The sequence below is a fragment of the Trichophyton benhamiae genome (assembly GCF_000151125.1).
Source record: "Trichophyton benhamiae CBS 112371 chromosome Unknown contig01145.0, whole genome shotgun sequence".
Lineage (NCBI taxonomy): Eukaryota > Fungi > Ascomycota > Eurotiomycetes > Onygenales > Arthrodermataceae > Trichophyton > Trichophyton benhamiae.
The window spans coordinates 308,048-326,972 of record NW_003315111.1 but is presented as its reverse complement, the minus strand read 5'-3'; the positions used below and the strand labels follow the sequence as shown (position 1 = coordinate 326,972).

Sequence of the window (18,925 nt, the reverse complement as noted above, 5' to 3'; positions counted from 1 at the left end):
GCACGTTCTTACTCAATCGACTGCATAGGCAGCCAGTGCCAGCCATGTCGATAATAATAACAGAGCATCAGCATCTCCAAGGGTATACGTCGCTGCAGAGCTAGCGGGAAGTATGAAGATGGGATCTGATAGTCCTAAGCCGTGAAACGGAATTCTCAAAGCCAGAGTTCCCCGTCTAGAACGGATCTGAATGACGTGGGAGTGGTCTTCGACTAATTTGAACGCCCCGGTACCTCAATGACTATCACTAATCGAGCTTCGCTACGCCCGAGCCCGTTTTCTTTTGAGATGGACATGGCTCCCGTTACGGTGATTGTTCGCGCATACACTCTGACCGTTGGGTATAATGATGAAATGATGAGACAAGAAACTGAAGGAAGAAAAGAAAAGACGGCTCCAGGCTATTGCAAATAGCGTCATATGCAAAATATTAATAGTGTCACTCGGTTGCTCAAACGAATATGCAATAGAGCAACAACCGTTATCGTGTATAGGTTACTCCCGGCAACGGCCGAAGGGCAGGGAAGCCAGAGGGAGGAGAAGAGGGGGACAGCAAGAGATCTCTTCCCACCTCTACGGAGTATCTATCTAGCACCATTTTCATCGCCTTTGGACAATGAAAAAAAAAAAAATAAAATGCTTGCCACTCTGCATGTCTCATTAGAAACCACAGATGCGCCCTGCGGTGTCGTAGAAGAGCCTCTACACAGCGTGACATTTTGGACGTACCAGCATGCTGCGGTATGTCGAGGGACTGCACATCTGAGAAAGCCGTTCTGTACTCTGTACAACAGCAACAGCAACAGCTGGACACCTCCAATATCAACGCCCTTATGACCCTGCGCCAGGCATCCAAAAAAAAAAAATGTCACAATGTCACACCAGCATGCAAACTAGCAAAAGCTTGGCGGATTAAGGTGGTGCCCTGAGCTTTTGTCCAAGCATTTTCCTCCTCCCAAGTTCAATTTTCATGCAAGGCCGTGGGGATCCCATCGCCCGCTCCGTACAACGCCCAGCGCCCTTGAGCATCGGGCTAGCGCTATGCACGAGGACGGTGCAAGTGGGCTAATGGCTGGAGACAGCCGTCGGCTATAGCAGTACTACTTCTATCCTGGCTCAGCAGCAGTGGACCGACCAGTCGGAGAAATAACAGTAGCAAGATGAAGTGATACAGGCTGAGCAGATCATATATTGGCCATCATTGTGAGTGGGTAAATGGGCGCCCTCTGTTTGACATTGCGATAGCATGAATGGCTCTCTTCCTGTTCCTTTTGGGACGACTTGCAGGGAAGTCTGGCTGAGTAACTGATAACTGCTTGAAGACAGCGGCCTGCCTGACTTTTCTTTTCACCCTCTCCTGTACTCCGTACAGCACATGACATGCGAATAATGATCTTCAGCTGGGGGATTGATACGCATACCTGATGGAGGGCAAACTGCTGGCCAAGTGTGGAAATAATGTGGCTATATACACATACTTCCAGCCAGGCAGTGCGCTATATGTGTCCATCGTATCACTATGCAGCCACCTCCAAGGGGAGTAATGAAGAAAAGGTTATCTATATGTTCAAAAGTGGGTGTTTGAATTCCCAGGCAGGATGGAACCATGATGGGCTGGTTCACCAGGCACATCCGCAAAAGCTACTGATATTGCCTCTCTACAGCCTGTGATGTATACTTCAAGTACTCAGTATCCAGGACCCAAGACGGCCACGATAACTGAACAGGCTACACACACACAAACAAACAAACAAACACATCTGGGGCCATGGTTTTCTTTGGCTGCTAGGAAACGTATCGGAGCTATCCAAACACCTTGTGCCTTTTTAAGGTTCGTGTCACTGCATAGGTCGTGGCTGGACGGGCTTTTCGGTGGACGGGAAGACCGGTAGCAAGTCCTCACATGCGATCTCATTGGACCGACGTGTCACCGTTTGAATAGTGTACTCTTCAAGCAATATGAGGGAGGTTGGTGGGTGATATAGCTGATCAGGAGATGTACAAGATGAAGGGGGGAAAGGCTCAAGTTTAACTCAGGATCTCTCTCAAGTCACATCTTTCTCTCAGCTAAGGAAGACCGCCCCCCACCCTCTCTGAGGGAAAAAGGATGAAAGGATAACACCTTACCCTGTATGTTGGGATATTACTTTACCCGTAACTCTTGAGATAGAGTTAACACGACGTTGCACAGGTATCTGCTATCCTGATGCCCATATCCTAATCGGGGCTAGGAAGGAGAAGGCCATCCATGGATTGATGCCCAGGGCAGCTCAAACCGAGATCTGTGCGTCCTATTGGGGAGCCGGGTCGATGGTAAACTGCAAGAAGGAGAAACCCGAGCTGAGGTTTCTCTTCTCTTTTTGGGTTTGGGAATGAGTGAAAAAGCAACCACAGGTCAGTTTCCAAACAAACAGACAACGGGAGGAATGGCGAAAAAAGAAATAAACTACGGAGTAGGGAGTTTTCTTTTATTGTAGCGGGTGTGAGGGGAGAGTGTTGTCTCCATGAATAGTCGTGGGTGGGATATCAAACTTCTTTCTCCAGGCCAAGAATACGGACGAAACCGAAGCTGTGCATCGTCCGCACGAATGTCAGATGCATTGTTGGGCCTGGAACTACCTCGTGGAACATCTGATAGAAGTGCAGGTGGCCATAACTGCACCTTCAACACGCTGAATTCCGTATTGCGGGAAGGAAAATCGATATCTGTTCTCAAATTAGGACCAAGCCTGCCTTTCCAACCTTCTTCGACAGCCCCTGAGGGAAAAGAAACGGGACGGGCATGCACAGGTCATGGACGAGACCCCCAATAACCATCCCGTCTGTCAGAGGCCGGTCACCGATTCATTAAGGTTGCTGAAGTCTGGGTATCGAGGATGTAGCATCAACCTTTTCCTCTGTATTTGGGAGAAGATAGAGACAAGCGAAGGCTGGACATTGATGACGACTCCTCCAAGGCTGGGGGAGGGGGACTGGAAGGGGGTATTATTGGCATGAAACCAAACATACATTGAACTGACATCTACAGTAGGAGACAGGCAGCGCAAACACATGGTCAAGGCCGCTTTTCTCCAGGCCTGATCGAGATGTTGAATTTCTTTTGAAGCTCCAGATTGATCTAACTATGTAAGTCGTGACTTTGCAGAAAAACGCGGGCTGAATAACCAACATCCCGATATCCATATCTTGATCTGCATGAAAACCTTCTATCTCGCCTGCAGTGCTCCGTGGCTGCATATATACCTCGACGCACCAGCCCATATTAACTCCCCTACATTTACGGAGTACACACCAGTACTCCATACTCTGTGCAAAAAGAGATGTCTATGCTGCCGTGTTTTCCTTTTTTTCTATATCTGTTCAACCGCCAATCACTGTTGTTCATTCATCCAGGGTTCAGGACTTGATATCTAGCAGGATCTTACGTATTTCCCAAGAATCCATGCAACTTTGTCCATACACACACATATCTGTCAGTCAGTGAATGTATGTGTTTGAATGTATGAAGCGCTCCATACACCATTCATCGAACATGTATCTTGTGCGCAACTGGTCAAACATCCAACGAAGCCAAAACCAATATACAAGGGGCGAATGATATCATGCCAAAAGTTACTCGTATAAGGAGTAATTTCCTCCCATCATCCTGCTCCTCAACCGATACACTGGCGTGGATAGAGGTCCTTGCTGCTGGTTCATAATCTCCACTATAAACGGAAAGGGGGAAGGGTAGAAAGGGACAATCGCGCAACAGCGAACATGGATTGATACTCAATGCGAAAACTCTTTTAAAACACATAACTACTTGTATTCTCGACCAGCCTCTCCATCCCCATAACCCTGGTAGTCGGGGCAAGGAGGCTGGGAGGGAACAAAAGGAGAAACACGGTCGATCAACGTGCAAGCCATTCCCCGGCAGCAGCTTATGTTGTCCAATTTGCTAAGTATGCTTGTCGAATTGAATCTTGCGCTTTGATGCCGGGGCCCCTTGCTCTTTCATGGACGGAACGGGTTGCAAGGACAGTCGAGAGATCCCGAGGGTTAATATCGTTCTTTAATTAAATTCCCCTCCATGGAGGTTGCGGTATATGCACGAAGTTTGAGTGTCTGTGCGCTAATGGAAGCCTTGTTACCTGGAAGATAGAGAAGATCATTACTCCATGGCCCTATACAGAGGATACCATACTCCGTACTAAGTATAGCATCGCCATGTCGACAGCATTGTTGCTGGATTCTGGAACAACTTAGTCATATCCTTGCTGATTGATGATGTATTTCTTTTCGGTCATTGATGTTGTAAGCTTCATGCTTTCAACAGAATTTGTGTATCTGTACGGAGTATACGAGGATTCTTTTCTGACATGTATACAATCCTGCTTTGACTTGACCATCCAACCTCGCACATGGCTTTCCCGTCCGACCAGTGCGAAGTAGTATAGTTGGTGAGCGTATGTATGCAAGTGTGCCCACCTTGAAACGACAAACACGGCACGGACAAAAAAAAGGTTAAGCGGGCATGAGCTGGGGCTGAATTTGTAGCCTCTGTGATAACAGCATCGTCCACATTGATACCACTACTAACCAATCGGCCATTCGTAAATAGTTGGCATTTCAGCCAAAAAAAGGGACGGAGCGTGTTCGCATTTCGAAGTACTTTAACGCAGCCGTCAAGGGTGATTTCCCCATGCTTAGTGATGTGGGAGAAAAAGGCCTCATCTTGGAATTGAAGGTAAAAAAAGGAATCCATCGATTCCCTCGCACGTTCTCAATGGGCACAACTCACATACGGATATTCCATCCTTGAAGATGCAAGGAGGCGCTCCTCCAGCTTCCCAATTTGTTCGCTTAAAATATTATCCATTCAACCATCAGTCGCGCAGCTTGGGAGGCCTTGTTTCTTCTTCCAAGGGAGAAAGAAAGAAACTGCAACGTCATGTTGGAGAAGTGAAAGACGTACTTCCTTGCCTTGCATGCAACGATGGCGATGCCGAAGGAGAGGATGATCGAATGGAACGTTCCATATACGAGGCAATGGAAACCCTTCCAAGGCTGGAGAATGACTCCGTAGTCAGGGCCAATATTGATGCTTCGTCGCTACTGGAGACAAATTCTCCGACCCCCTTCGAGACTATTCCCATCCAAGACGAAGGGCTGTGCTTGGTGGCTTTTCCTCTCTCCTTTCTTTTTACCCTTGGATCATTCTTGGTCCGTCCCGTAATGCAAGCGATGTTGATAACTCACATGAGAGATAATAGCTGGAGCAGAGATGATCCGGGCCAAACTGCAGCCGACCCGTGTTTTCTGGTTGCCCTCGTCAGGATAAAATGTAACTCGTCCATGTACGGGGTACTCCATACAGAGTAGCCTTCTTGACGCTCCATCTTGCATACTTTTTCTTCCTTTTGCTAGTCGCTGATGAAAGGATAATGATAAGAAGCAAAAAGGTGGCGCGAAGTTGAAGTTGAAGACGAGGATGAAAAGGCGGTGTCAAACTGCCGAAGCTGAGCCGAGCCGAGGCTGGGCAGAAAAGGGGACGAGGGATGGCCCGAAAGGGAAAAGTCATGATGAATAAGCATCACATGACATACTGCTTATATAAGACATGAGATGGCCGAAAGAAGCAAAAATAGACAACATCCAGAGAGAGAGCGCGAGAAAGACGGCAAGTCGAAGAGCAAGACGAAAGGCGATACTCCGTACGGAGATTGATAGAGAGACAAGACGGGGGCCAATAGCCGACAGGGCTTCTTTGAGACAAATGGAGCTTGACGCCCTCCAGTACTAGCCAGGTCAGGGAGCTGGTTGCCTGACTTTCAACGCTCTTTTTTCCCTCGCTACCTGTCTTCTGACCATCTGTCCCCTTTTCGAACCCTTGCCATCTTGACCTGTACGTCAAGCCCAGTTTGAAATTCGATGAGCATTAGTGAGAGTCTAATATAGATAGTTGTGCTAACAATGGGCGTATATAAATAGAGATGACTCGAACAGCTTGCCAAGTCCATGCACAAACCAGTGGCTGAATAACGCGAGATCAGTGCTTGTTGTAGAACGCTCGACATCTCCCTTCGATCAGCGCCTGTAAGGAGCTGTGAAATCCTTGGGAGGAAGTTTTTTGGATATTCGTTTACTTAAACCCACAGGAGGATGTGCCTCCTGCTTAACACAAGATCAGCGGGTTAAGTCCTCTCTCCATACGGATATACAGGAGTCAGCTCTTGCCGGTTGTGCGTCTTTATGCGTGGCGGGCTAAAATTATGCAACGAAATGCCGTATCCAGTGGGGACCACATCATGGTGATAACTCATGTATATCGTACATTAGTGACCACGCTCCATGCAGCACTCCTCTATCCAACGAGAGCGAGCGAGATGTGTGATGGAAAAGGCTGGTCAAAGAACTAACGACTCCCTTTTCCAGGTGACTTGGTCGCGCGAGGCAAAAAGGGCCCAAGGAGTTGGTTATTATCACTGACGGAACGAGAACGAGCCTCAGCCCAAGAACTAGGCTCACCCATGGAAGTGCGAATGAACCATGGTGGTGGTTCGAGTCCAGAGTACGTTATTATTCATACGCCGATGGCAAGCTAGAGCAAGCTTTGGTAGCAAGTCGTATCCAGACTCTGGGTGAATGGACGGAGTTGAAAGATGGTTAAGATGAGAAACCAAGACGAAGGCCTGCCCTTTTCAGTCACCCTCCGCCCCATGTCAAGAGTATCCATGTCCATGTTCGAGTCCCAGGCCAGGTTCTGTACACTGTTAGCTTCTCTCCCAGCCCGTCACCGACACACGCACACACACCAAACAGATCGATGGACAGACGCAGGACGTAAGTCGGACGTGACGAGGTTCATCCTTCCACGTCTGTTGGCTTGGGCCTTCAACTTAATTTATGCGAGGGACTCGAAGCAACCTTTGCAGGGATGGGTCCATCATGAGCCAACGAACAGAAAATCAGCCACATTCCGTGCTTTGCTTTTCCTTCGGATGATGGATGCAAAGTTGCCTATTCTGGGGTTAGTTGGAGAGAGTGTGTGTATGACTCTTTGGCGCTAGTCAAGATGATGCCCATGGTATGGGGAAGGGTGGGGAGCGGCGGTCGCAGAGGGAGGGTAATTCCCATCATCGATAAGGATACGCGAGTTTCTTATTCTCCTTGTTAGTCAACGTCGACTCGCGGCCCCCTTCAAGGATGTTGGGCCAACCATCGCTTTGGCGCGCCTTGCCCTGGAGGGTTTCTCCCAGCCCTTGAGCACGGAGAATACTGACCGAGCCCATAGGATAACGGACATTCATGCGCTGTAAGAAGTCGATAAGAGGCGACAGGTCTTGGCAGGGATCTTCCCACTGACGTTCTCTTTTGCATCTTCTTTGGGATGTAACTACTCCGTACTTCTCTTGACCAAAAGGAGAACTATGGAAGGGATTATTAAGAAACTAGCCACTGCCACGACATGAACTATTCTTTGTTGGCTCAACCTGCTGATGCAAATAGCTTGAACTGCGCCTTTGCATAGAGTACGGATACGGATGAGATAAACTGCGAGGGAATGGGAGCGTAGCCGCTGAGTCTCAGGATAGGAAATGAGAGACTCCGTAGTAAGAAGGGTCCCTTCACCGACATCATCAACATCTCCTGAGAGTCAGTCTAGCTGATGGAAGAAGTCTCCAGCAAGTCATATCCCAACAACCCGAACGGTGGTTCCTGAATGCGTACTTTTTTTTTTTGATCACCGAGATCAGATGAGCAGTGTCCTTCTCCCTGAAGCTACCCAATGGCAATTGCCACAATAAACTTCGCATAATCTCCTAGCCACCTCTTCCAGCGAATCAGGCACAAGGCTACGTTGGCTTGAGCTGGCTTCTTTCCAGTCAAAAATCTCGTCAAGGCAGCAGAAACAACAGAAGAAGCAAAAAAAAGTTTCTTAAAGTGGACAGAGAATGAGGATGACACCGCTAGAAATAGAAATACGTGTTAAGACAGAAATTGCATTTAATATGGTGATGGTCTATTGAAGCCCAGGGGATTCTCCGCACGATCCTTGCACTGAAACCAATACAAGGTCACCAGCCGTGTTCGAAAAGGGCCCAAGGTCACCAGTTAGATTTCAGCCCGATCATCCAACATGGTACAGGGGCAGTGTCATGCATGCAAAATTTAATAAAAAAAAAAAAAGCATACATAGCAATTTATAACAGCCATGATATGAATCAGATTGCTTTTTGCAAAGTTCCCGAGGCCAGCACAGAGTGATGGAATCTACGCAAGCAAGGACATCCAAGCCCCAAGGAAACAGATCGACTTCTTTCTTTTTTACTGTTTTTGATTCGTGTCCAGAGGGCTATCATCAACATGACCAAGCTTCGAAGTGCACCACCCAAGAACCACAAGCCTCCTGGCCTCCCCAATAATCGTTGCTCTTAATTATCCACAGGGCATGCCGAAGCTCCGCAAGCCTCGCATCGCACCAACTCTGCATGTCGAGTCTCTTTCTCTTCGTCAAATCAACCCTTCGGCCACCTCTGTTCTCTGTCCTGCACTGCGGGTCGCTAAACTAGTTAGTTGAATGAAAACCCAAGGGCCAGGAAGGGGGGAGCAGGACGTTATGCAGTGCCGCCTATCATCACGCAGGAAGAAGGGCATCCAAGGCAGTTAACTTCTCACTCTTCTCACCACAACCAGGCTTTGATCTGAGAGATGACGGTTATGTTTTGCCTCACCGCAGCAGGGTCGATAATTTGGAGTCACTCAGAGATTGCTGCTCGATGCTCCGTATACAACCATGCACACCCAACATCCATCTTGCATAATGGTAATACTCGAAGCCTGGCCAACTAGACTAGCATTAACTTTCCCTTTCCCTTGTTGAACTGTGTTTGCTTTCGTTTCTTTTTCCTTCTGCTGCTGCTCCTTCGAACTGGACTGTTTTTACTCTTCTGCCTTTTTTCTGGATCAGGTTGGACAGAGATGCTGACATCAGAGCCCAAGGAAGATGAAGAAGACGAGGAAGAAGAAAAGAAAGCCAGCCATGCTCCACCGCAGAGGTAAATCTCCACGGGCCACACGGCACTGTCCACAGTATCCTGGCTTCGTGTGTCTCGATTTGCCATCTTGCCTGCCGTTTGATTCGTTCCAGAAAACACCATCGATCTTTGACCTGTTTCGTCTTACGACTGGGAGTCGACGCAAAAAAAAAATAAAGGGTCCACGTCAGGGAACGAGAAGGAAAAGGCACCATTCAGCTTCCAATAAGGGTAGCCAGGAAGACCAAGATTGGCGCTTAGTTAAGCTGGCCTACCTTCTCCTTTAACCTTCAGCGCGACCATCCATCGCCCTATATGACAAGAGAACTCGTTCATATACGCAACCGTTGTCAACAAATCCTGATTCAGCCGAAACATCCCAGGGTGGAGAAGCAGTCTGTCTTCTATATGATGTGGACACGGCTAGTTTCATCATAGGGCCAACATGCTCCACGAACCCCATTGGCCGTCCTTGATTAGGTAACAGCCATGGTCGACCTCAAACTTCGTGTGAGCACAAGCTACGACAACATATACGGAGTACGCAGCACTATGTACTATGTAGGTAGGGGCTCAAAAGAGACAAGGAAAAAGAAAATCTGAAAAGGAACGACAGCAGAGAACAGTGAGCAAAGAGGCAGATGTGCATGATTAGCGCCCTTCTGAGCGAAAGGAGAAAGGGGGGGGGGAGGAGGAGGGAACGATCTTTTCGTTTCTCTTGCTGCTCTTTTTTTTTTTTACTATGCAGCCACTGCATTGACCCGCCGTCTCTCCCCTCTGCATCAAGGGGGGATAACAGCCGGGGACTCAGCGGACGGAGAAAGGCAGAAGCTGCAGCAGAAGGACACCCAGCATCAGCCAAAGAGAGAGTGTGTGGAAGACCCACGCCCCAGGCTTGCTTCAGCGCAGGACAGTAGTGCAATTTCGCTCGCAGTGTCTTGCTCCTGCGAGGATGGCTGGCGCAGACTAGCCATTGGCGGGCGCCCTGCAGATTTGCTTTTTCCTGTTATATTGTACACATCTCCATCTTTCTCTTCTCTCTTCTTCCTTTTTCCCGTCGTTTCTTTTTCCTTCTCTTTTGCTTTTTTTTTTCTTTTGCAACAGGTGTGACCCATGGACCATCTGGCAGTGGCGTTCCCTTTCGCTCGTCCCCCATGGAGCCTGGTCCGCCTTGTTTCTTACGGAGCTAAGCTGCGTGAAGGACCGACTCTGCACCAATCATGCTCCATCTCCATCTTTAACCCGAGGCCGCTTGCGGTACCCTCAGATAGAGGTATTTCCCGCCACCACCTGCCTGCCTGCTCCCCCCCAGCCAGCGATAGGGAGAGTTGTGTGTGAGATGGGCGAGCAGTGACGATTCTACACTAACCCTTGGAGGCCCGCTGCTCCCTCTCGGCATTTCTATCTTCCTCCGATTATATGTACCTATCCATGCTCGGACACTCATCATCATCATCATAGTCATCTATATCCTTCCCGTCTCGCCCTCCAATTCACCCCATTTCTTCTCCCCTTGCACGTTCCTTTTCCTGTTATCAAAGTCTTGATCACGGTCCTTTAAACCCAAAACTCCCTCCTCTCCCTATCGCTCCTCTTTCCGGCTCTGGAACTAGCTCTCCCTATTTCTCTCCTCTGCTACGACTGTCATCATCGCCCTAAGGTCTTTTACTTGGCCATCCCCTACCAGTCCCATATCGCCTCCGCTTCGCCTTGATTTAAAAATACCCGTCTCTGCCGTTTTACCCTTTTTTTTTTTTCGCCTCATCCACCAGTTCTGGACCTCCCAGCCAACCAACCACAAGGACCTTAAACCTTCTCAAGCAAAACCATACTTAGCCGCAGAGATATATATACCTTTCGTTCTTTTTCGTTTCGTGCCCTATATTACCCTGCCTCCTACCTATCCTACCTTCCTCTCAAGATCGATAACGGGCCAGATGGACTCCTGAGCCATAGGAACATCATCCCGCTCTCTCACTGTCTCACTCTCTCTTTTAATATACTCCTTTCTCTCTGCGGGTGTTGTCGACAAAAAACAAAAAAGGGTTCGTTTACTTGATTCTTTTCTTGGGAGCTTTTATTTTGGACCACATTGCCACCTCCGGACTTTGGAATACCCCTTCTACCTTCCTCTCCTTTTACCATCAACCAACCAACAGTTATATACGTCCGCAACTTGCTTTGCCCCTTTGAGGTATAACAGGCCATGCATCTCCCAACTCCACCACAGTCACCCCAACCAGTCTCCTATTGCGATGCTCCAGAGGACAAGCTTGGGCTACTCCTAGCCAACCGACTAGAGCTTACCGGCATACTGGGTGTAGGTGCTTATGGAGTGGTATATTCTGCTATCGACATCCAGACAAATACTCCATATGCCGTCAAGGCATTGAACAAGGCCGGCCTGGATCCCAGACAGCGAAAGTTCCAGCAACGGGAAATCAAACTACATCATATGGCCAGCCATCATCCCAACGTTGTTTCTTTGGTCCGCATCATGGATTCTCATGATTGTACTTTTGTTGTTATCGAGTTTTGTCCAGAGGGCGATCTGTTTTCCAATATCACCGAACGAGGCCACTTCGTAGGAAATGATTTCCTAGCAAAGAGGGCCTTCCTCCAGATTTTGGATGCCGTTGAATTCTGCCACAGCATAGGGATCTATCACCGGGATCTGAAGCCGGAAAACATACTGGTGTCTGACCGTGGGATGAACGTTAAGCTTGCGGACTTTGGCCTCGCAACAACAGACGCCTATACATCCGACTTTGGCTGTGGCTCTACGTTCTACATGTCTCCTGGTATGTATTTATTTCCCATTGATTTGGTCTTTTTTTTTTTACTCTGACTAACAGTTGGAATAGAATGTCAACAATCCACCCCAGCCGCGTATGCTTCTGCCCCCAATGACGTTTGGAGTCTTGGAGTTATCCTGGTCAACTTGTCTTGCGGCCGCAACCCCTGGAAACGAGCTTCTCCAGAGGACCCTACCTTCTTGGCCTATCTAAAGAACCCACAGTTCCTGAGGACAATCCTTCCACTATCCGTGGAACTCAATGCTATCCTGAGACGCATCTTTGAATGTGATCCTCAAAAGAGAATCACGATCCCGGAGCTGCGCAAGTTGATCCTGGAATGCCCAAGGTTTACTGTCCGCCCATCGGTCCCAATCCTCTCCCCAGTGGTCACCCCTCCAACCCAGAGCTTACAGTGCCTCAAGGAGCCAGTAGAATTTGTGCCATTCAACAACTCTTACCCTCCATCCTCACCAGCAGCAGAGCTCATCGAACCACAATACTCCAGTTCCGCTGTTTCAGACACCTCTTTGTCTGACGATGACTCGGTCTCCTCATGCTCGTCAACTGAATCCATCAGCAACTTCCAACATCGCTTCGTCCCTGCTGTTATCCCACCTAACTTTTGGGGCTCCTTTATTCCTATCAACCACCCCGGGCAGAAGCTGACCACACGACATAGGCCTCTGGAGCAACCCATGCCTATCACCGTTCAATCATAATTTCGCCTGGACTTCGAATCTTAATTTTACGCCAACGAATCTCCTTTCAATTAACCTTTCTCTGCTTCGGAATATACGTTTCTTAACCAGTTTAATATTCTTCCGATGGACCCTCCCTCGAAAACAATACCAAGGAGTTTTAACGGACGGGGCCATTCTACTTTTTTTCATCACCACGGTTCCAGTTTGGATTTTAGCTGACAAGCTCCCGAGAAGAAAAAAACACCGCTTTTTCGGAAACGTTTCTTCAATTTCTGCTCATTCCAGCCAGCGTTTGACGAATTTCATGGATCACACTTCTCTATTTCAACACGTGTCTTGATACAATCGCTACTTTTCCTTTGCCTTTTCTCTTCCCCTACATAATATCTATTTTGTGCAGGCTGGGCAATTTTTTTATTTTTTCACTTTTCGTTGCAGCCTATGCCTTTCGTGTCATATGTATTACGTTCACCGGCTTGTCTGCTTTTCTCCTTTTCGTTTGGGACGGATGAAAATGACGAATTAACTTCTCTGGCGTTTTTCATGTTGAAATCCTCGAAGCGGGTTGTTTTTGGGGTTTTTTTCTTTTTGGGGGCGTTTTCATTCAAATACTTGTCTGGGAGGCGGAATACTTTTTTTGCGTGTACTCATGCGGGTTGTTTTAAGATGCATTTGGAGGCCTACTCATTTTTTGCTTACCTTTTTTTCTCCCCTTACCATTTACCAATAGAGGTTTACTTGCGGGAGTGTGTCTTTTGCGTTTTGATGGGATGATGAAATTCTCGCTTTCGAAACTGATACCCAGAATTTATATACATGTTCAACAAAACCCATTATTTTACCCAACTTGGAGCACACGAACTATACCTGTGCATCCAGAAAGATCTGTTTGGATGAACCAGCTATTAAATGCGTTCCTCCATCCCCCTTAATGTATATAGTGACAGTCAATACAAATATTTATAGACTGATCAGCTCCTTGACGACTCTACTTCGCATCCGGACAATGGTCGTACTTCCAGACGTGGTACAGCCTGCTGGTCGCCTTGATAGACAAGAGGAAAGGCAGACTAGGATACCTAACGCCCGTGTTATATGTATCGCATCTTATGTGGTTTCTCTGCGCTGCTCGTGTACAGCTATGGCTGACTATTGCTGACCAACTTGACGCCCGACTCACCTCGCAGCCTCGTCCGTCCCTTTTCTTTTCTTCCAGCGAGGCAGCCAGCCCCAGGGAGAGAGTTAGCCAGTTCGGGATCGATGTCCGTTCGCAGTCCTCCATCGTCTCTCTGTCGCTGGTCTTGTGTCTCCCCGTTTGCTCATCCACTCTCCGTATTCAGATGCAGGGGACTCGAGCTCTTTTCCTAACTGGGTCTATTTTCAGCACTCTTCAAGAAATGATACACTCCCAGTAGCTAGTGAAAGAGAAGATAGCCCCGTCTGGATCTTCTTCCCCTTTCTTTTCCTTCGCTCCCTTTTTTTTTTTTTCTTTTTGGTTTTCGGCATGTCGTCTGGGTGTGGTTATGTATCTATTTCTCCATCTCGGGGCGCTGCTTCCAACCCCCTTTTGGCAAAACGAGGATTTCATCTTCAAGGCGATGCGAGATGTGCAGAGAATAATCCTCCTCCACCACCCCCATACTGCATCTAGCTCGTAAAACGAGTTCGGGGCCATGGTTCCATCCTTCACTAGCGACGACAGATCGGCAGGCTGATAGGCCCTCCCAGGGAGATCAAGCCACTTGGGCAACGCTCGCTGCTGACCGTCGTCCTTTTTCTGACGCAGGCCAGTTCTCAAGCACAAGTCGACCTAGACGCAGCGGACTTTGCAGCCAGAAACGGGCTACTATTGATTCGGTTGGTCATCCGTACATTTCCATTGCAGCCAGGCGGGGCGCAACCCCGTTATTTGGTGATTTGGCTTGAAGAGAGATGCAGCCGTGGGGGCGAAGTTCACGGTGTCTCTCTCGATGGTCTTCTTCGTTTCTTTTTTGCTTCTCAAGACTGAGATGAAATCTATCCATACAGCATGGCGACAGCTAACGGGGTCTAACGAATGTCGGAAAGAAGGCCGTCTCCTGGAGTACGTGAGATGTGAGCCTTGTGCATGAATTAGATTGTTTGCTGATGGAGGATGCTCGGAATACCCATCCTCGCTGGTCAGGGGGCCTTTTGCTCGACATATTGAAATAACTACGGGAGGATATGCTCTGTGTCCAGCATCTTCCGATTACATGGCCAGCTCTTGTTTCCCTGCATGGATTTACTCTTTTCATGCTCGTTTGGTTACGAAGTACTCCGTACTCCGGACTTACTTTCTGGCAATCATCTGTCTATATTGGGCTGCCGAGTCACCTTCTAGCCGATTGCATGTATAAATAAATGCATGTACAGAGTAGATATGCAGATGAAGGGATCACATGGAGTGCAGGAAAAATCATTCGATGTTTCTCGATGACCTCCTACCAGCCATGCAAGTGGTAAGTAGACCCATGAGGAGATACGCTGGCAGCAGCAAGGGTTGGGAAGAAGGAGATGCATGTTTCTTCTTAATCATCGCTGGCATGATTGTCTGCCTGCTAGTCGCCTAGAAAGAAAAAACCAAGACTGTCACCCTGCCGGCTGCCGGCTCCAGGGCTCTGCATCTCCATCTGACAATGCATCCAGGCCTTAAGCAGCAATATGCCGTGGCTCACTTGTTGAATCCCCGGCTGCTTTGTGGGGGGGCATGGCTTCGCTGCATGAAGGACAAGCTGCATAACCATACAACTACTTAGAGATACTATACATATTATGGAGTCTTTCCGTTGCGGATATTTTATGTAACCCCTTTTTTGAAATATAACGGAAATACCTGCTGAATTAAGCACCTCTTAAGTTCAAGGCAGATAAAGACCTTTATTGTCTGCGCACTAGTTAGTCAGAACAGAGACTCAATATCAGGAAGGCTGATATTCAACATATATCCTGTCTATAGTAGAGAGGACTATAAAGGAGGTCCGAGGAAAACAGAGATACCCTCTCCTCAATCATTCATGCGACCCCCTGGCATGGCTTGCTGGGTAGATAATGCAAGAAAATGCTTTAAACCTAGGAGTTCATATAAGGTCATGCCCGGAACCCTCCAGGAAAACCAGTTGGTCGAAGGTTTAAACATTTTAAAGCATGCAGTTTGCATCTGCCTCCTACTCTTGCAATCCTTGAACTTGCTGGGGGTGATAAACCAATGCGGTTGGAACCCAAATAAGGCTGTTGAGATATGTTCAGGATGGACTTAGAAGCAACTGCTGGGGTGGAGATAGCCGTGGGTAAGAACTTAGTCTTAGGTTCAGTGATGTGTACAAGGAAGATGCATAAAGTATGGAGTATATTTGGTCGATTAAGCAACAGGGAGAGATGGGGGAAAGGGGTGTGCCTTGTTCTACGACTCCGCCCGCCTTCCTGTTGTCTACATATTCCTTCCTCCGGTGACCATTATAGTTTGGCCATTGACATAGCTAAACAGTGGGCTGCAGACACCAAGAATAGACCTCGCGGCTTCCGTTGCACTCGCCGCTCGTCGAAGGGGAATATCAGCGTATGCCTCCTGAGACTCCTTGGTCTGGGTAGGCAGCTGAGAGCCGGGGATGCCGAGAGCAACCTTCTCGCCGTCTGGAGTGGTGATGAAGGCCCCGGTCTCCTTGGCCTGGGTCAATCGAGTGAGGACGAATCCAAAGGCAATAGTATTGGCTCGCACACCGAATTTTGGTCCCCATTCCTTAGCAATGGTTTTGGTCAGACCGACCATACCTGCCTTTCCAACCGCATAGTTTGCTTGTCCACTGAGGAAATGCGTAGTTAGAACCTTTTCTTTACCCATTGATTCTCTTTTCAAGCCAGAGAGGGAATGGGCGTGACATACGCGTTTCCATGAATTCCACTGGTGCTGCTGATGTTCACGATTATTCTTGGTTCACCGTCCTTTACCCGGAAGTATGGAGCAGCAGCTTGAACGAGTTTGAAAGGAGCAGTGGCATGAACAGCAATGATGGTGTCCCATTGCTTCTCAGTAAGCTATAATGTGTTTGGTTTGTCAACCAGCTGAGTCCATACAAATATCCAAACAAAATAAAAAAAAAAAGTCAACTGGTACAAATTCGAAGGGGGGGGGTATACGGCACCTTGTGGATGACTCCGTCCCAGGTGAATCCAGCGTTGTTCACGATAATATGGATCTTCCCGTTTCCGAACTCAGCGGCCCTTTGTACGAGTCTCTTCAGGTACGCTCCATCCTGTACGTCTCCTGCAACGGCAATTGCTCTACCAGGAGATGCATCATTGATTGCTTTGGCAACGGCCTCGGCCTTGGCTATATGGTATCATTGATGTATGAGCTTATTCTGTCTTTTTTCCCAGTGTCTACCGAGGAAACCTCATAAGGTATTCATTGGTTCTAGTTGGATATTGGATATGGTCTTACTGACAGCTGTCAAGGTCAGCGACGACAACTTTGGCACCCTCGTTGGCGAAAAGCCTAGCAGCCTCTGCCCCTATGCCCTGTCCCGACCCGGTTATAATGGCTACCTGACCAGCAAGCATGCCTTGGGGGTAGTTGAGGTGCGCAGAGACCTGGGTCAGACGGTCTTGAGGAGCCATGATTGCGTTCGGGGGGGTGCGTACAGGAGTAGCTCGGTAAAGTGGAGATAAGTATACGCAAGAACAAAAGAGAGTGAATATAGCAAGCACAAGGCAAAACAGTGTATACACAATCTATAAGGAGTCGAGATGTAGATGGGGCGATGATGCAGGCCGGCTTCCGAGGCAAGCATGCGGTGTAGAGGAAAGACGACGTTGGGGAGGCCAAGAAGGGGAAATGCCGAGGTCCAGCACAGCTTGCGACTGGGCGAAACACCCGAAAATGCCGACGGGAGGCATGCCAAACTCATTATTGTTGCTATTATACTATACGAGAGCAGAGCGCCATTGTGTTGGGTTGCTGGTTGAGAGAGACAAGAGAAGGCAGCAGTGGGTGGGAGTATCGATATTATTATCAATATTAATAGTCTAGTAGCTATAATTTACATAGGTTATTGGTGTGTTGGAGGGTGGTTTTTGACAGTCATCGCTGTAGGTCAGTCGGTCAGCATTGAGTAGCCAGGCTGTGCCGGTAGTCAAAGGCCGCCAGGAGGCCAGTCAGATGGGCGCCGGCCGCAAGGACAACCAGGACATGGAATATCTGATGCGAGTGCCCGATGATGTCGTACTTGCCCGGATGCAGACACTCAGGCACCCTGGCAGCATATATGGCTGCCCCGATGATATAAAGGGCCCCCTGAGTTATCAGCCAGTCCAGCCCAATCTGCTGGCGCGCCTGGCTGAATCCAAGCACCACTACGCCGTGCGTAACGGGGAACACAGCAGAGAGGCCCAATGCTACAAACATGGCTGCTCGAAACGGCCGCAGCGCCGGTTTGCGAAAACGGGGGATTGTCGCGACGGCTGCACACCCGGCTCCGAGGACCACGATCATGCCCCAGTAGAGTCTCTGGAGCTGTGGCGTACAGTAAAAGCCATAGTAGATGCTGGGGATAAAGCTGCCAGTGATCAGCCCTATTATTCCGAGGTAGTCGCAAGCATTGCCGATGTAAGCAACCCACGGCGAGTGGTTTGATATCGTGTGGTATAGGGCACTCATCCCAAGACAGAACGCCGCACCGGCGAAGAAACAGCTGAACACGACGATGTCCGCCGGCGTTGCCGTGTGGTACCGTGGCGAGAGGGCGCGGTAGAGGACGAACGACGTCGGGAGGGTAAGGAGAGCCGGCAGCAGGTGGGTGTAGATGTTGACGGTTTCATTGTGGACGTAGGTCAGCGAGTGGAAGCTCCGCAGGAACGAGGCAGAGGCTGGGCGGTAGCCGGTATGGATGTGGTGGTTATCCTGCAGCCAGCGAGGCAGAGCATCCCAGTGGACTGTTGCAGTCCAGCTCTCCTGCTCCAGCACTTCTGCCTCTGCCTCTGCCTCTGCCTTTATCTGCTGCTGGTGCTGCGATAGCTCTGCCTCCTCCCTCTTGTAGACGGCGGCGGCAGCAGTGGTGACTGCTCGGCGCTGCAGAAGAGACATTTTCTCTTTCTGTTTGTTTGTTTTGCTGTCTTCTTCTTCTTCTTCTTCTCACAACATGCTTCTTCCTGGATCCTTGATACCAACAACCAGCAACAGCAGCCCAGCAGCACAGGAGAGAGGCCTGTGAAGCCCTCTCAGCTTTGTTGTCTTCTCTTATCTCAACATCTTTTTCTCAACATCTTTCTTTATCAGCACGTGAAAGTCTGCAAACAGTGCAAACTGGCGGCGCGCATGAGGTCATGGCGGGAGAGAGTCGCCGGTAAGCAAGAAAGACACAACGACGAGGACGAGGACGAGGACGCGGAC

At 48.9% G+C, this 18,925-nt stretch overlaps 6 protein-coding genes across 6 annotated transcripts; 2 read left to right on the top strand and 4 right to left on the bottom strand.

Moving 5' to 3' along the window:
• Positions 1 to 4,806: 4,806 nt before the first annotated feature.
• On the top strand, positions 4,807 to 5,364 carry ARB_05491 (uncharacterized protein; the record flags this gene model as incomplete). The annotated part of the gene is made up of 1 exon (XM_003016048.1): positions 4,807 to 5,364. One exon carries the CDS (start codon positions 4,807 to 4,809, stop codon positions 5,362 to 5,364), a length of 558 nt encoding a protein of 185 aa, XP_003016094.1.
• A 3,467-nt stretch (positions 5,365 to 8,831) lies between these two features.
• ARB_05490 (uncharacterized protein) lies at positions 8,832 to 9,143 on the bottom strand (the record flags this gene model as incomplete). The annotated part of the gene is made up of 1 exon (XM_003016047.1): positions 8,832 to 9,143. The coding sequence occupies one exon, from the start codon at positions 9,141 to 9,143 to the stop codon at positions 8,832 to 8,834; it is 312 nt and encodes a 103-aa protein (XP_003016093.1).
• Positions 9,144 to 11,226: 2,083 nt separating this feature from the next.
• On the top strand, positions 11,227 to 12,537 carry ARB_05489 (uncharacterized protein; the record flags this gene model as incomplete). The annotated part of the gene is made up of 2 exons (XM_003016046.1): positions 11,227 to 11,821; positions 11,876 to 12,537. The coding sequence occupies 2 exons, from the start codon at positions 11,227 to 11,229 to the stop codon at positions 12,535 to 12,537; spliced, it is 1,257 nt and encodes a 418-aa protein (XP_003016092.1).
• A 1,372-nt stretch (positions 12,538 to 13,909) lies between these two features.
• On the bottom strand, positions 13,910 to 14,848 carry ARB_05488 (uncharacterized protein; the record flags this gene model as incomplete). Its single annotated transcript, XM_003016045.1, has 3 exons — positions 13,910 to 14,208; positions 14,392 to 14,675; positions 14,835 to 14,848. The coding sequence occupies 3 exons, from the start codon at positions 14,846 to 14,848 to the stop codon at positions 13,910 to 13,912; spliced, it is 597 nt and encodes a 198-aa protein (XP_003016091.1).
• A 1,119-nt stretch (positions 14,849 to 15,967) lies between these two features.
• ARB_05487 (uncharacterized protein) lies at positions 15,968 to 17,154 on the bottom strand (the record flags this gene model as incomplete). Its single annotated transcript, XM_003016044.1, has 4 exons — positions 15,968 to 16,385; positions 16,421 to 16,572; positions 16,680 to 16,867; positions 16,983 to 17,154. 4 exons carry the CDS (start codon positions 17,152 to 17,154, stop codon positions 15,968 to 15,970), a joined length of 930 nt encoding a protein of 309 aa, XP_003016090.1.
• A 484-nt stretch (positions 17,155 to 17,638) lies between these two features.
• ARB_05486 (uncharacterized protein) lies at positions 17,639 to 18,619 on the bottom strand (the record flags this gene model as incomplete). The annotated part of the gene is made up of 1 exon (XM_003016043.1): positions 17,639 to 18,619. One exon carries the CDS (start codon positions 18,617 to 18,619, stop codon positions 17,639 to 17,641), a length of 981 nt encoding a protein of 326 aa, XP_003016089.1.
• Between the last annotated feature and the right edge of the window lie 306 nt (positions 18,620 to 18,925).